Genomic DNA, 18,303 nt, shown 5'->3' with positions numbered 1-18,303 from the left:
TCCTGGGTCTTGAGGAAATATGGTCTAAGGTAAGAGTAGTGTTTTCAGAGATGGTCCTTCCTTAGAATGAATAGGTTTCATGAGATGATGTGTGTAATGCACTTAATACCAACTGGTAATTTTCCTTCCAGTGGCAATGTCTTTCTCTCTCTCTCTCTCTCTCTCTCTCTCTCTCTCTCTCTCTCTCTCTCTCTCTCTCTCTCTCTCTCTCTCTCTCTTCTTTCTTAGAGGAAGGGATAGGGCACGGATTATATAGGAAAACCCTCTTGGTAAAGGGGTCTTTCAAAATGGGGATAACTCAGGATAGTCTGAAGTTTACGGCAGATAAAACAGTTCTTGGGAATTTAAGGTGTACCAAAGGAATCTTAGAATTAATTATCAGCGACTTACCATGGTTATCAGAGCCTTAAGTAAAACTACAGATTGGGCAAAAATCTTTCCCTTTGCCACTCTGGCATATAATGCCCTTTTCTACTGAAAACTTTTATTTACTTATTTTTTGGTACTCATGATTGAACCCAGGGGTGCTTTACTACAGAGATACATCCCTAGCCCCTTTTATTTTGAGACAGGATCACACCAAGTTGCTTATGGCCTCCCTAATTTGCTGAGGCTTGCCTCAAATTTGTACCCTCCTGCCTCAGCCTCCCGTGTTATTGGGATTACAGGTGTGTACCACTACTGAAAACTATTTTATTGGGGAATCATTGCTAGACATTGCTGCAACTAAATTATTTGGTTATCAATTAACATTAAAATAATTTTAAAGAGGTGCATATTTACTCAAATGGCTATCTTCCAGAATTCCTCTGTTCCCCTTCTTCCCCTTAAATTCCTGTCCCTAAACAAAATTATAAAGCCCTATAGTAGTTTGGGGTTTATGTGGTTCTCAGAGTGTACAAATACTTAAAACTTTTATGAATTTCTAGATGTCACATGGACAAGTTTCAAGAGTATACATTTCTATCATAGTTACTGAAATTCTATTAACTTACAAAGTTTTTTGAAATTAAATTAATTTTTACTTGATACATTAAAACAAAAATTGTACACATTAATGGGCTACCATGCAATATATATCAATAAATGTGTATGTTGTATAATCAGGTTAAATATATCTGTCTCCTGTAACATTGATCATTTTTTTTATGGCAAAAGCATTCAAAATCCCTCTGACTTTTTGCAATACAGAGTATACAGTCATTATCTATAGTAGTTACCTACTGTGTAATGAATAGTACACCAGAACTTACCCTTATCTAACTGTAATTTAGTACTCATTGACCAACCTTCCCTCTTCCCCTGAAAGTTGTTTTTATTCATGTGATATATTTGATGAATATATAAGTGAGTGATTATTTTCTTCTATTGGATACTTTGGGAGATTTGAGTATTGTGTTTTCTGTTTCTCTTTCAGAGAGTGAAGGGCATTCCCCAAGTCACATTGCAGTGTTGTGTCGGGGCCGAATTTTTGTCTTTGATGTAATACATGAAGGATGTTTGATCACCCCACCAGAGCTTCTCAGGTTTTCACATGACTGTCTTGAATCTCATTAGATCTTAAGCTGTTATTTAGGTTAAAAAAAATAAATGTTCAGACTTGTCCTTCTATGAGGTGACAGAAAGCTGAAAAATAAGAGTTTTATATGTGTATATTTTTAAAAGAACTATAGTTTGTTTTTAATTTGAATTTTTAATTTTACTAGATGTACATGAATATGTTCCACTTGGAAAAAAAGAAAACATTGCAGATATTACCAATCCCATTCCCTGTCCCCAAATTATACTCTCACTAGTTTTTGTGTTCTGTTCTTCCAGATCTGTTGCAATAAATTTACATACACATATCATTTAAAAGAGAACATATATATTTTATATGTAGTATATAATTTTGTATGTATATATAAATATATATACACATAATAGTATGTATATAATTCATACATATGGTATGTATTATTTTGTATGCATACATTTTTGGAGTAAATTATAGAAAATTTTAAAATGTAGAATTATATAATGAAGACCCCACATACCCAGCCCCTTCAGCATTACCTACTCCTAGATTCAATAGTTATAAATTCATTCAGCATTGTTTCAACTATTCGTTTTGTGTTCCTCCCTTCACTCCCATGAAGAAAATCTCAGACATAATATCCTTTCAATATAACTATTTTAGTATATATTTCTAAAATATGAAGATTCTTTTTTTTTTTTTTTTTTTTTTTTTTTTTTGGTGGTGCTGGGGATTGAACCCAGGCCTTGTGCATGCTAGGCAAGCACTCTAACAATTGAGCTATATCCGCAGCCCAAAGATTCTTGAATAGTACTCATGTAGTACCATTATCACACCCGATGCCATCTTGTAATGTTAACAATAATTCTTTATTATCGTTAAAATCTAATCAGCTATTCAAATCCCTGAATGATTTTATAACTGTTGAGTCATACGTATCTATATAATTTGAATTTTTTTAACTAAATAATTTAGCTTACTAAATAAGCAAGCTTACAAAAGTGCACACATATGTACAGCTGAATTCTCAGGTAACTGCCACCCAGGTCAGAACACAGCATTTCCAGTGCTCCAGAGGCTCATCCTCATACCTGTCCACAGTCTCTGTGCTTACCCTCCTTTGTAAGTGGAATCATTTAGATTATTTACTACTATGAAAATCCTTGTACAAGTCTTTGGTGCATGTGTACATGCATTTCTGGAATGCCTAGGAGAGGATTTGCCAAGTCCTAGGTTATATGTACATTCAACTTTAATAGATAATGACAGTTTTTAAAATTAGTTGTACTAATAAGCATTCCCACTACTGTATGAGTATTTTAAGAGTTCATCATACATTCTTGATAAGATTTCTTGTTTTTATGCATTTCAATACATAGAATTGAAGAATATATTTATAATTGTTCTTTTATCCTATTAAAGGCATCAATTTTTAAATTTTTCTTTTTATTTATACATGACAGTTGAATGTATTTTGACATATTATACATACATGAAGTATAATTCAAGTATAATTATTCAAGTATAATTAGAATATACCTGAAATATATTCTAATTAGGATCCCATTCTTGCAGTTGTACATGATGTGGAGTTACATTGGTCCTGTATTCATATATGAACATAGGAAAGTCATGTCACATTCATTCTACTGTCTTTCCTGTTCCCATCCCCTCACTTCATTCCCCTTTGTCTAATCCAAAGTGCTTCTCTTCTTTTGTCCTTCCCCCTATTATGTGTTAGCATGCACATATCAAAGAGAAAATTTGGCCTTTGTTTTTTTGGGATTGGCTTATTCCATTTAGTATGATAGTCTCAACTTCCATTCATTTACTGGCAAATGCCATAATTTCATTTTTCTTTATGGCTGAGTAATATTCCATTATGTATATTTACCACATTTTCTTTATCCATTCATCTGTTGAAGGGTACCTAGGTTGGTTCTATAGCTTTGCTATTATGAATTGAGCTTCTTAAAGGCATCATTTTGATGAACGATTCTTAATTTGAATGTAGTCTAATTTGTTAATCTTTTATCATATTGATCATATTTTTTGTATTGTTTTTAAAAAATGTTCCCTAACCTAATACCAAGAAGATATTTCCTTACATTCTAAAATTTTGTTTTGCCTTCCACACATACAGTTTGCCTAGAATTGATTTTTGTGTGTGGTACAAGGTAGGGATAGTTGTACATTTAAAAGGTTATTTTAGGCATTTTTCTTCAGTTTACTTCTTTTGGTTAATTATAAGGCAGTGGTATTTTTATAGTGGTGTAGGTACCTCATTCTCTTAACTGTTACATAGAATTCCATCATGTTGATATGCTATGGTATATTTGATCATTTCTCTATTAATGCATATGGAAGTTATTTCCATTTTTTGCTGTAAAAAATAATGAACATTTTCAAACATGTGCCTTTGTTTGGAGAAAATATCTTATGGGTTGATATTAGAAGTGAAATTTCTGTGTCATAAAATATATACACTTAAAATTTTCAACTAAGTCCAGTTATTATCCAAAGCAACATTATTTTCCCTCATGGTATTATATGAAGATAACCATTTTTTCACATTCTTGCTTTCATGATATTGATAAATTTAATACATATCTGGTGAACTCACATGTGAAAAATGTTATGTTCATTGTTATTTGAATTTGCATATTCCTCCCTAGTATAGGATTATGCATTTTTATGTCTTTATAGGCCATTCATATTTTCTCTTCTGTAAGTTGTTTTAGTCTGTTTTCCAATTGTCTGTCTTATTTTATTCTTATGGATGTATAAAAGTCATTTATATAATCTGGATACTATTCCTTTATTGACTATATGTGTTACAAATATTTTCTTCCCATTAACTGAAAAAATATTTTTTGGAAATTGTACATTGTTAATTTTAATGTAGGCAAAGTATCTTTTTGGGCTTTTGCTTTTATGATTTAGATAACATTTGACTGTGTATGTGGTTGGTCCAAATTTGGCATGTAATTATTAGATCAGACTTATTCATTGAATTATCGAGAGTTAGTCTTGTACAAATAGAATACATGTAATTCATGGGCTTATTTTCACCTGTGACCATTTTTTCTGGGATAACAGAATTCAAATCACTATTTAAAATTAGGAGAATTCATATAAAAGTTTAGATTTCTGATTTCTCTTTAAAAAATTAATATTCTAACAATACCAACTGGCCCTGTGGCATAGCAACACTGGACTGGACACTGGTAGTTAAAAGTTCGCATTTCAGACCATACAGTTTAATTCAGCCCTACCATCCTAGCACTTCCTACACTGAGGCCAAATTATCTCCATTTATCATTTCACTTACATGGTTTGTTTTGGTTGTTCTTGCTGCTTAATTTTAATAGAAGAGAAATATTCCTCTATTTCTATATCTCTAATGAAAAGGGATAATGAGAATCTCCAACATTATCATAGTTGGTAGGTGTACCTTCTTTTTTCATCTGTCTCTGTTCTTCCTCTTACATTCCCATCAACCTCAGTGGTACCAATATCTACCCATCATCCAAGTCTGAGAACTCCTGGAATAACACTGACCCTCTTTATTGAGATACAATTCACACACCATACCATGTAAAGTGGTTCCACAGTCATTTTAGAACATTTTTGTCACCCTCAGAAGTAATCCTGTGCCTGTAAGCTCTCCATTGTTCCCAATCCTCTTCCGTACCCGTTATCATTCCCTCTACATACTTCCCAAAACATACCCTAGATAACCAACCTAGATAACCACCAGTCTACTTTCTGTTCTATGAATTTGCTTATTCTGAACATTTCACATACATGGAATCTTATATTGTGATGTTTTTTGTTGCCTATTTTCATTTAGCAGAATGTTTTCAAGGTTCATGCATGTTTTAGCCTGTATTAGTACTTTATTTCTTTCTATGGCTGAATAATATTTCATTGTATGTATATACCACATTTTATTTAACCGTTCATCAGTTGATGGGCATTTGGATTTTTCTACTTTCTGACTTTTGTGAGTGATGTGAGCAAACATTGTGTACAGATTTTTATGTGGACATAGGGTTTCATTTCCCTTGAGTATATACCTGGAAGTTAAGTTGCTAGGTTATATGGAAACTCTAGGTTTAACTGTTTGAGAAACTACCAGGCTATTTTCCAAAGTGGCTGTACCATTTTACATTCTCATCAACGGTGTAGGGGGATTCTGATTTCTCTACATCCTCACCTACACTTACTATCTGTCTTTTTGACTCTAGCAATTTTAGCAGGGCTGAGGTAGGATTATACTGTGATTTATATTTGAGTTTCCATAATGACAGTGATTTTGAACCTTTCATGTGCTTTTTTTGTCCATTTCTATATTATGTTTCTTAGAAATTTTTAATCAGATATTTAATTTTTTAATTGGGTTATTTTCTTTTTATTGTTGAGTTGTAAGAGTTCTTTATATTCTAGATACTCATCCCTTATCAGATGTGTATACTTTGCAAATACTTTTCTCCCATTCTGGGCTTATCTTTTCACCTTCTTGAGGACTCTTTTGAAACACAAATGCCTTAATTTCTACAAGTCCAATCTTGTCTCTTTTTTTTTCTTTTATTACTTATTATTTTATTGTCACATCTAGGAAACCATTTCCTAATCCAAGGACATGAAAATGTATACCTACATTTTGTTCTGAGATTTTTGTTTTTAAGTTGTGGGAAGAGGGGAGATAACTTTTGAATGTATCTTTAGTTTAAATGTTGTTAAAAATTGAGGTAGACATATCCAGCCAGGACTCTCAACTTCTTTAACAGAGAAAATGGGCTAAATTTAGAGACCTGATTGTCTCTTATGTAAAGGCAATAGTTCAAGCTATTAAAGAAGTGAATGAAGTTATATCAGAAGGGAGACAATTATAGAAAGGATTGGGGGAGGCTGGTGGCAATGGGAAGAGGACAAATGGTCAATGAAAAAGACCGAGTGACTGGTCAGTGAAGTAGGGAGACCACAGTGAAACAGTGCTATGAAAATCAAGGCGGAAGATAATTTAAAGGTGTATACTTGGGTATGGAACATTTCATAATGAAGAAAATAAGACAGATAAAGCTACTAGGGTTGTGTTAGCCAGCTTTTCATTGCTGTGACCAAAATATCTGATACTAACAACTTGGAGAGGAAAAGTTTATTTTGCTCGTGATTGGCCAACTCCTTTGCACTAGGCCCAAAGTCAGAACATCATGGCAGAAGGGCATGCTAGAGGAAAGCTGCTCCATTCATGGTAGCCAGGGAGGAGAGAGAGACAGAGAGAGACAGAAAAGGGCCGAGGACAGATAACAGTCCTTAAGGCTACACCTCCAGTGACCTACTTTCTCTAGCCATACCCCACCTATCATTTCACCACTTTCTAGTAAATCCTTTTGAAGTATTAATGTACCAAATGGATTAATCCACTTATGAGATCAGAGCCCATATGATCTAGGTATTTCATATTTCACCTCTAAACATTGTTGCATTGCCTGATGCATGAGTTTTGGGAAGTATTCCAGATCTAAACTATAACAAGTTTTCTATTGGGGGATGTGATTGGTGACACAAAAGACATTTCAAGATAAACACTGGAGCTGGAGTATATAGTTCATACCTATCTGCTAGGTAGAGCACATACCTCGAAGGCATGAGACCCTGGGTTTCATCTCCAGAACCTCTCTCAAGTGATAATTGCTAGAAGAGAAAACCAGATTATGATGAACTAAAGAGCGAGAGGGAAATGATGAAGGCAGAAACCAGATTGTGAGGAGACTGCAAGTATAGAAGATTTTTTTTTAAAAGACATATGATTTTGTAATGCAGAAAATTTTATACAAATCTTGGTGCTATAAAATGCCAAAAATTGAATGAGTAGTTGAAAAATGGGTTCATAGATAGCCAAGTTCAAAGAAAAGAGGGACAATCCTAATTTTGAGACCAGTACCTCTTAAATGACAGAGATTAGGGTAGTTATAATGTGACCTTTTATTAGGTTTAATACTTGCTCCCTGATAATGACCACCTTATAATGAATGTGAAAATGAGCTTTTCAGGGAGCAGGAGAAAGTTTCATAGTCAAAATATTTTGATACGTTAAGGGAAGGGCAGCAAGAAGTGCCATATGGAGAAAAAAGTAAGATAGATATTTATTACTTTAGCATTCAGAATTTATTGTAGTTACTGTGCCCACCAAATAACCAGAGACTGCAGAGGCTTTATTTATAACTGGAACAAAATCAGTGTGTGTGTGTGTGTGTGTGTGTCACACTAGGGATTGAACTCGGGGCCTCCTGAATTCTAGGAAGTGTTCTACCACTGAGTTACATTCTTGGCTCACAAAATCAGTAATTAGTAAAGACAAATAAGCAGGAAGAGAGTCAGGGCAAGTTAACCATATCATCAATGCAGATTGTTTGATGAAGAAATCCTCATGTGCTCCAGAGGATACCATTAATGTACAAAAAGAGGGGAAATTTTGAGTAAGGAAATTATTTCTTCATCAGCAATAAAGGTATAATTAACAAAGAGGAAATTAGGCAAATTAAGAATTAGTTTTTTTTCCAATTTTGAGTGGTGCTTTTTGACAATTTATTAAGCGTACATTAACTACTTTCTGAGGAATTCTTGGAAACTTTTAAATTGAGGCAATTTCTTACCACGTGCCATGAGAAAGTAGGACTAAAACTAAAGTTCTGTGAATTTTCAACTAATGAAAATTCATCTCTATATGAAAGAATATGTTATTTACCTATATATTTAAAGGTTGGTGAAACTCAGACTGGAAGCATAAAATGTTACAGGAAGAAAAAGTTTATCTTCAGTTAACAGAGTCTTTAAAATATAATGGTTAGAAGTAACAAAATGGCACATGTGAAAACACGTAAAACTTAATACATGGTACTTTCTTGAGTAAAACACAACTATTAATTGGATATACAACGAGTCCTCTAGTTACACACACACACACACACACACACACACACACACAGTTTTTGGTTAGATAATATATGTACATGATATCTGTAAGATTGATTACCAGATTACAAGTTCTCCATTGTAAACAGGGATTTTCTTGTATCCTGGAAGTGCTTGCATATTTTCAAAGTATAAATTATATGTGCCAAATTCATTTAATATAAATTATTGTTAAACATTTAAATACTGACGAACATTATGATGTTAAAGGCCTACATAGCTCCTGTCTGCCTATTCCTTTTTTGAATCTTGTTTTTTTTTTAATATTCCATAAGACAACTGACATACATCTACAAGAAGTGCCATAGTGAACCTGATGGACCTGGAATACCAGCATTAACTAGCGAGGAGCGAACCCGATGGGCTAAGGTAATTATGGTTTTGTTGATGTTTTATAGGTAAAGTCTCACTATGTTGCCCTGGGTGTGACCTCAAACTCCTGACCCCAAATAGTCCTCCTGCCTCAAACTACCAAGTACTTGAGACTATAGGAGTGCACCAACACACAGGAAGACTAATTTACCAAACTTTAACAAACTCTTCTGAGATTTTCTGCATATATTGTATTAAATTGTAACATTTAATCATTATTTCCTTGTCCTTTAGGCACGAGAATATCTGATTGGCCTTGATCCAGAGAACTTGACTTTGTTAGAAAAAATTCAGAGCAGTTTATTTGTGTATTCTATAGAAGATGGCAGTCCACATATTACACCAGAAGATTATCGTCAGGTAACTATCTTGATCTGTTGTCTTTTCAGATTTTCCTGGAAAACTCTTATGTATATTGAAAATGAGATGATTTTTTTTTTCCTTTTGCAGTGCTAGGGATGGGCTTTATGCATGCTAGGCAAGAGCTCTACTGCTGAGCAACATCCCCAGCCCTACTATAATAGTAGTTTCACAAAGTACTAATTACTTTTACTATCTGTGATATACTCTGATATTTCTGTTCTATTTTATTCTATTTATCTTTGTAGAGAATGTTGATTATGATACACTAAATTGATTTTATGACTTATAGTGGGCCAAAATCTATAGTTTAAAAAACAGGTTTAGTGGAATATGCATTCTTAAATTATTTTCTTCTTAACTCTCTAGTGACTGAATTTTAAGGCCTCTTGTACTATTAAAGTTACAAAAGTCTTCTGTTTTTAATTGTATGTTCTGTAAACATCCATGAATAATGTGCCAGCATTCTCTTTTCTGGTAGGATTTTCTTAACTTGAGATTTTAAGAAATAGTTGAAGTCAGGGCCAGAATTACTATATCATGACGATAACTTCTCATTTTATTAAATTTGGTTGATCTGAAGAGAGAAAGTGAAATGATATATGTGTATTTAAGATGCAAATACTTACAAATCATTGTTTAAATCCTTTTAATTTGGAAAAATTAATTTTAGGTACTTTCAGTGCTCCTTACTGGAGATCCAACACTACGCTGGGGTGACAAATCCTATAACTTAATTTCATTTTCTAATGGAGTATTTGGCTGTAATTGTGATGTAAGTAAATTACTGAAATCTTTTTTTTCCTTTTAATCTTCTAGATTAACTTAATAGCAATAAACCACAAATATTTGTTCTGTGCTATACTGTAGTATAAGTAAACACTCTTTTAAAAAGTTTTATCACATTATGGTGAAAAATTTAGTTATGAATTATTAGTGAAAGTAGAGTATAAATCCAGTTATTTTCTTTTGTAGTAGGGTTAACAGTTTGGTATTTTCTATAAAAAAAAAAAAAGAAATTTGCATATAATTTTATTTTACATGTGCCATTATCTGCTTGCTAAGAATCACAGTCTGTTTTAAAAGATGATATAACATTCTGCACATTTTCATTGCATAGGGAAATATATATGGATATACTTCTAGATTTCAAGGTTTGCCTAGTAATTAGATAAACTATTTTCCTAAAAGGACACATGATCTTTGGGACACTGGTTATTTATACTGTGAATATTAAAATGCCTGGCAGTTATCATCATTTTTTAACCTTTATTACAAACAAAAACCAACTTTTCTTGTTTGTCCTGTCTCTTCCCACAGTCTTTACAAGCTGTCTTATAACTTTCTGATAAGCCTTCAGGAGGTCTGTAAACCAAGAAAATAAAAAAAAAAAGAAAAATGAAGAATTCAATGGTTTTACTAATCAATATTTATTCAGCTTTAGGTGTTGGAAATCTAAACTAACTAAGCTAGCTTCAGAAGATATCTGTTGTTAGCAGAGTATAGCTAAATATGGATGTCTGATTTCCTGGGTCCAGATGCTTTTATTAGCATTTCTTTAGCAAATGTCCCTCTTATTTGGCACTCTGTTTCACTTCATTTTTAAGTCTACTATTGGCCAGTTAAAAATGTCATATCTACAGCCTTAGATCTTCATAGCTTTCTTAGCTTAGTGATCCTGGTGGAAATAGCCAGTTCCTTTTTTCCCAGTGGTTCCAGTAAAAGTATTGGAATAATTCTCATTGGTTGTGTTTGGCCTGTAAGGATCCATGCCAATATCTCTGATAATCAAGTGCTCTCATTAGTGTTACCTAGGTCACATGCCTAACTTTGAGACCTAATGAGTAGAATCAGTCTCATTCAACTCACCTTTGGGTGTGGTGGTTTCTTAAAGAACAATAAAGTAGCTGTTATCTTAGAAGTAGGTGCATTGATTGATAAGCAAGTACTAAAACCAAGGTCTATCATAATAGCTAATTGGAGAGACAGTGCAACATTGTACTGAATCATTCCGAACATTTGTTTTCTTTATTCTTTCTTTGAATCCACTGTTGATAAAATGTTTCTTATTAAATGCTTTGGTTTTATTCTTTTCAGCTCTTACTTGATTATCCTTGACCTTCCTCAGACTAGTTTATATCCTCATTGTTTACTGCAAAGTATCCTTTGTAATATGGTTAACTGCTTTCTGGCTTCTTCCCTCAATTTCTCTTGGGTCTGTCTGCTACAAAGAGACTAATAATCCTTCAGTCTTGCTATTTCTTACCAGTTCCAGTAAAATAGTTAGAAATTGATACTGTTGATTTAAATAAAACATTGTATATGATATGTGAAAATTCTTCATAAAACTGTAAAACACTGAGCAGTTTTAATATGTGGATAGAAAATGGGTTTGTCAGTAACCTATCATTATTGTTAGAAGTGCTTGCTGATGACATATGAACTGGTTGTGCATGTTCCACTGACCTCCCACAGAGCCTATCCTGATGATGTGACTACTTCCTAGTGGATAATAGTCAACTGTGCATAGAGTTGTCCAGTAGGATACAATACAGGGTAGCAGAGCCATAGTGTTAGGGTGACATTGAAGATACCTAATTACTTCCTCTGAAACATGACAAATGTTTATTGTAAAGTGAAAGCAGCAACAGAAGGCACTGTCTTATGTAATTTTCATTAATGGAACAAGGAGAAAATATGGGCAAAAGAAGCTGTCTTCCAAAATAAATGATGGGAAAATTCACTAGCTGCAATTCTTTTACCTAAATATAGCCTCCAAACCTATAACACCCCTGCAACTTAGCCCATCTTTCCCACATTTCTTCAACATTGCAAATTATTTTTGCCATATCTCAGCTTTCTTGTAGAACAACTGTGTATACTCACCTAGTAGTCTTCTTTACTTAAAGAAGTTTATACCCATTCTAAATGTCCTGAGATAGTCTGCCATTCTGAACTGCTTTTCCTCGCTGTTCTTCACAATTCTAGAACATCTCAACATTGGTGCATACACCTGATTTCTCTTCCAGTAAAAATAGCAGTTAATTTCTCTGGATTGCTTCATGTTTACTTTACACACACACACTTTTCCATGACCCCAGGAATCCTAATTAGGTGCTTCCAACTGCAAACATTTGTTTGTTTGTTTGTTTTAATAAAATACAGCAATTACTATTCTGTAGGACATCTTTATCTCTTTTATTAGAAAGTGAGGAATTTAAGGATAGAGCCCTTTGACCTTATTGTCTGTTAAAACCAGAGGAAAAGTGAAAAGAAAATATAGGGTAAAGCTTTAAAGCATTCAAAAGCTTGCGTGTTTTCATTTCAGCATGCTCCTTACGATGCAATGGTTATGGTAAATGTGGCCTATTATGTTGATGAGAGAATTTTAGAGACAGAAGGAAGATGGAAGGTATGTTAGAACAAATATTCCCTTTTTTCCCCCTAATATTTTTATGGATAAGTATTTTTAAGCCTTCCTCATTTTCAGGGGTCAGAAAAAGTACGGGATATCCCACTTCCAGAGGAGCTTGTTTTCACTGTGGATGAAAAAGTATTAAATGACATCAGCCAAGCTAAAGACCAGTATCTCAAAGAGGTAGAGTTTTCACTTTTTTCTTAGGTAGTAATGCTTTCTCCTTTAACTACCATATATAAAAATTTGGCTATCATCCAAGCATGTCTGCATAAAACATTTTAAAATTACAGTTCGAACAGGCGTGGTGGCACACACCTGTTATCGCTGCTACCTGGGAGGTGGAGGCAGGAGGATTGCAAGTTCAAGGCCAGCCTTAACAACTTAGTGAGACCCTGTCTCAAAATAAAATAAAAAGGTCTGAGCATGAAGCTAAGTGATAAAATGCCCCTGGGTTCAATCCTAATAACAAAAAGAAAAAAGGAAATAACTTTAATGCCTTTAATTCTTTATGTGTAATGGTTATAATGCAAATGGTAGTTTGGTTTTCTTTTGGGTATTCCCCTTAGGGGATTTCTCACTGTTTCTATTTGTTTTGTTAGGCATCTAATCTGCAGATTGCAGCATATGCCTTTACTTCTTTTGGCAAAAAGCTAACCAAGAAGAAGAGGCTTCACCCAGATACATTTATTCAGCTTGCTCTTCAGCTGGCCTATTACCGACTTCATGGACGGTAGGCACCATTCATTTTCTCTTTTTGGAATCTTGAGTTCCAGGGGTATGTATTTTCTAACAATTCCATCCTAACTCCTCAGTGGTTTTTTCTCACTTTTTTCCCCCCTAGATGGCACTGTCCTATTTTGTGCTTCCATCAATAGTACATTAGAATCTGTGACAATTTCACAGGTTTTTCTTGATATTTTACCACAGTATTCATTTGATAATTTTGAAGTGTCTACTCTCAACTAGTGTCTAGTATTTAGGGAATTTGATTTTTCTGCAATCTATTTTCTAATGGGTTCCTGAATATAATTTTGTAGATTATCCAGCCTTTATTCTCCTTAGAATAGGAAAGATCATAGTTTGTATCCTAAGTAGAAGTGGAAGGCCCTTGATCACATATTCAGTCTGAGAATATCTGCCTTTAAATGTGATGTTTAGATAATATACATTTGGCATAATTATCAATAAAGTTGGATTTAAGTGTACCATAATGCTATTTATTTTCTCTTTCTGCCTTTATATATGTTTAGATAACTTACATTTGATATAATTATCAATAAAGTTGGATTTAAGTGTACCATAATGCTATTTATTTTCTCTTTCTGCCTTTATATATGTTTAGATAACTTACAATTGATATAATTATCAATAAAGTTGGATTTAAGTGTACCATAATGCTGTTTATTTTTTCTTGATCTCCTATATTCTTTTTTTTATCCTTTGAATTCTTAGAGTGGGTTTTTATTTGTTGGTTTATTTTTTATTTGTCAGCTATATTGATTTTTTTTAAAGAAATTACACTAGGGTTTAGAAAATACATCTTTTAACTTATCATAGCCTGCCTTCATATATTTTCTACTTAAAATTAAATGTAAGAACCTCAAAAGAGAATGCTTCTATTTCTCTTCACCCATTCTTTATGTTGTAGTCATACTTTATAACTCCATGGTGCATCTTTAATATATTTGCATTAATCATACCTTTTTTATTGTTTTAAAACATGTATAACATAAATTTGCCATTTTAACTATTTTAAGTGTATTTTTAAGTACCACAGTGCAGTGGCATTAGTTATATTCATAATGTTGGACAACCGTCACTATTTCTTAAATTTTTTCCTCATTTTCTACTCATTAGTTGATAACTCCTAATTCCTCAGTCCCTGGCATCCTCTAATCCACTTTATGTTTGAGTAAATTTGTTTGTTCTGGATATAAGTGGAACCATATAAAATCTGTCCTTCTTTGTATGACCTATTACTTAGGACAGTGTTTTCAGGTTTTATTCATGTTATAGTCAGGCTTCATTCCTTTTTATGGCTGAATAGTAGTTCATTTTCTGATTATATATATATATATATATATATATATATATATATATGAGACATTTTGTTTATCCATTTGCTATTGTGAATAATGCTGCTGTGAACATTCACAAGTATCAGTTTGAGTGCTGTTTCAATTCTTTTGAGGAATGGAATGTCTGGGTTGTAAGATAATTCTATCTTTAACTTTTTGAGGCACTGTCAAACTGTCTTCCATATAGCCGCACCATTTTACATTCCATCAGCACTAAACAGAAGTTCTAATTGCTCCATATCCTTGCCAGCATGTAAAAATTTATAGCCATCCTAGTTTTTATGAAATGGTATTGCATTATAGTTTTGTTACAACTTGGGGAGAAGGTGCTTCTTGCATCTAAAGGGTAGAGACCAGGAACACTGATTAAGTATCTTACAACATATGGAACTGTCTTCCCCATAACAAACAATTATTCCTTCCAAAATTTCTCTAGTGCCAAGGCTGAGAAAATTTGCTCTACATAATGTTATTTTCCTTTAAATAAGAATTTCTTCACCTTCCCATGGGCTGTTAAAGCAGAGTGCCTAATCTTAGTTCATTCAGAGATTGTATTGATTCTAGGTTGAATTTTAGTGGTTTTTAGTATGATCTGTTTCTCTTTGTCCTTTTTCCTATAGTCAACTCCTAGGGTATTTACTGAGGTCCCTCTACTAAAAAAAGCCTAACATCTTAATTTTTTATCTCCCTGAGCCATGAGATTGATGATTGCTTTATCTTCTGTGCCTCTGTGCAGCCACTTTCTCCTTGGTATCTCTACACTTCAGCCTACTGTTCTTACCAGTCAGCAAATGCCTCAAGGGTAGAGAAGCTGAGACTGTCAGAGTCACATCTCTGGACTTCCTTCTTTGAGATCTTGGCCTTTTACACCCAGGCTCCTTTGTTATCCTAAACTCTAGTGTTGTTTCACCAGCCTGCCGATATGAATCAAAGCCCATATCTTTGCCTCTTATCAGTAATCTTCTGTTCAGTTTCTCAGCCTTTTCTGCTCATATGTCTTATGAAACATCAAATTTCTTAAGGTAGAGGAAGTGGCATTAAATAAGTCGCCTCATTTAAAAAATTTGCTCTTCTTTCCCCATCTTGGCCTTTAGTCACATCCTGGCTTTCTTAATAATTCTGCAAAACCTTCAAACAGATTTTTTTTTTTTAGTCTGGTTTTTCTTCTCGTTCCAGCAGTAGGACTGACTTGCTGCAAGCTAGCCCATCATAGCCAGCACTGGAAATTTCACATAGTATTTTTTTTTCTTTTCTTTTTTTTTAGACAGGAGATGTGTTCAGATCAAATTTCCTAAAAGTTTCACACTTTGCATTTGATATGTCTCTTATGTCTTTTTTTTTAGCTGTAAGAATTCCTTCTCCCACTTTTTTCATATTGTATTTTGTTTGATGAAGAAACTGGGTTATTTACACTGTAAGGTTTTCTGAATTTTCCTGATTTTAATTCCCTGGTGTTCTTTAATATATTTGTTTAATATAGTATTTGGTTTCCTTTATTATCTGAAAACTGATAATAGAACTAAAGACTTTAAAATAAGAAAAAATCAACAAATAAACAACCTAATGCTACAGCTCAAAAGCCCTAGAAAAAGAAGAACAGAGCAACACCAAAAAGTAGTAGAAGACAGGAAATAGTTAAAATCACAGCTGAAATCAATGAAATTGAAACAAAAGAAACAATAGAAAAAATTGACAAAATAAAAAGTTGGTTCTTTGAAAAAATAAACAAAATTGATAAACCCTTAGCCACACTAACAAAGAAGAGAGAAAACTCAAATTACTAAAATTCAGAATGAACAAGGAAATATCACGACAGACACAATTGAAATGTAAAACATAATTAGAAGCTATTTTGAAAATCTATACTCCAACAAAATAGAAAAATCTCAAAGACATCAACAGGTTTCTAGAGACATATGAATTGCCTAAACTGAATGAGGAGGACATACACAATTTAAACAGATCAATTTCAAGTAATGAAATAGAAGAAGTAATCTAAAGCTTACCACCAAAGAAAAGTCCAGGACCAGATGGGTTCTCAACCGAGTTCTACAAAACTTTTAAAGAAGAGCTCATTCCAATACTCCTCAAAGTATTCCATGAAATAGAAGAGAAGGGAATCCTTCCAAACTCATTCTATGAAGCCAATATCACCCTGATACTTAAACCAGAGACACATCAAGGAAAGAAAATTTCAGACCAACATCCTTAATGAACATTGATGCAAAAATTCTCAGCAAATCGCATACAAAAATATATTAAAAAGATAGTGCACCATGATCAAGTGGGTTTTATCCCAGGGATGCAAGGTTGGTTCAACATCCAGAAATCAATAAAGACTTTAAGAATCAGCTCTTATTTTTTATGACTGTAAACAAAATGTTTGATGCTATTTGTTTATTTCATTGTATAGAGATTGAGAGTAGGTCTCAGACAGCATCCATAATAGATGTTCCTCTGAAATTTGGTTTCGCTTTCTTATTTTGGGGGATTGTTTTCTGAGTGATTTTGTTTTTGTTTGAGATGAGATCTCACTATAATATATCAACTAGTCTCAAACTCTTGAACTCAGGTGATCCTTCTGCCTCAGCCTCTTAAGTTCTAGGATTAGGCATGCCAGTCTGGCTTCCTCCCTAAATGTAGCCATTAATGGTCCTTGTCAGGATCTGTTATAATTGGAGACTGCACAGTGGTAACTCTCTTTTGTAATTCGTTTTTAATTTTTTTTCATTCTTTATTTTTTTAAGACAGGGTCTTGCTATGTTGCCCGGAGTGATCTTAAATTTCTGGGCTCAAGTGACCCTCCTATGTCAGCCTCCTGATTAGCTAGAACTATAGGCATGAACCACCATGCCTGGCTATTTATAATGGTTTTTATTTTTATTTTTGTCTGAAATAATATTATTTTAGAGCTGTTTAAATTTTTTATGTTTTCTTTTTCATACTTTAAAAGGATCTTATTTCACCCCAGAGAAACACTGAAGAGGCTCAATAACTTCTAGTTAGTGGAGCCCTCCTATTGCTCACACTCCAACCTGTAAATTCTAACACCAGCAAGGTGGTTAACAATTTAAAATACTAAAATTGTATATCATTTTCAATCAAAGAAAACAGATATATTACTCCTGGGGAACTTTTACTTAATTCTGGTTATTCAATGTTCTATATGAAGGAACCAAAGGTTAAGTACTCTATATTATTTACTTCTTTGTAACAAATTACCCTGAAACTAAGTGTCTTTAAACACAAGTGTTTACTGCAGGTCAGTAATCTAGGCATAGTTGAGCAGGTGCTTCTTGTGAGCGTGGGTCATTGTCAGCCAGGGCTTTGTTTTCATCTGTAGGCTCTCCCAGGGAGGATCTGCAGTCCAAGTTCACACACAAGGTGATGTCAGCACTCGGTTCCTCTCTAGCTTTTGGCTACAACTACCTCCTTTAGTCTTTTGCTACCTGGCCTCTCTATAGGATAGTTCCCAGAATGGCAATTGTCTTTCTTCAAAGTAAGAAAGTAAAATAGCAAGAGAGCTCTCTAACCTGATTTCAGATGTGACATCCCATTACTTGCTGCGTTCTCTCCAT

General features: G+C 33.6%; 1 protein-coding gene across 5 annotated transcripts in view; it reads left to right on the top strand.

Moving 5' to 3' along the window:
* The window catches only part of CROT (carnitine O-octanoyltransferase), a 43,514-nt gene that overhangs the window by 17,942 nt on the left and 7,269 nt on the right, over positions 1 to 18,303 (top strand). For 4 of the 5 annotated variants that reach the window (XM_079151703.1, XM_079151704.1, XM_079151701.1 and 1 more), the window contains exons 6-12: positions 1,418 to 1,526; positions 8,773 to 8,866; positions 9,104 to 9,229; positions 9,903 to 10,004; positions 12,558 to 12,641; positions 12,720 to 12,827; positions 13,247 to 13,377. In XM_079151703.1, the coding sequence (XP_079007829.1) occupies positions 1,418 to 1,526; positions 8,773 to 8,866; positions 9,104 to 9,229; positions 9,903 to 10,004; positions 12,558 to 12,641; positions 12,720 to 12,827; positions 13,247 to 13,377 (754 nt within the window). Of the gene's footprint in view, positions 1 to 1,417; positions 1,527 to 8,772; positions 8,867 to 9,103; positions 9,230 to 9,902; positions 10,005 to 12,557; positions 12,642 to 12,719; positions 12,828 to 13,246; positions 13,378 to 18,303 lie in introns of those variants that run through there. The other variant, XM_079151705.1, reaches the window with a different exon arrangement.

This window comes from Sciurus vulgaris, assembly GCF_902686455.1.
Source record: "Sciurus vulgaris genome assembly, chromosome: 8".
NCBI lineage: Eukaryota > Metazoa > Chordata > Mammalia > Rodentia > Sciuridae > Sciurus > Sciurus vulgaris.
This window is presented reverse-complemented; position numbering and strand designations above follow the sequence as displayed.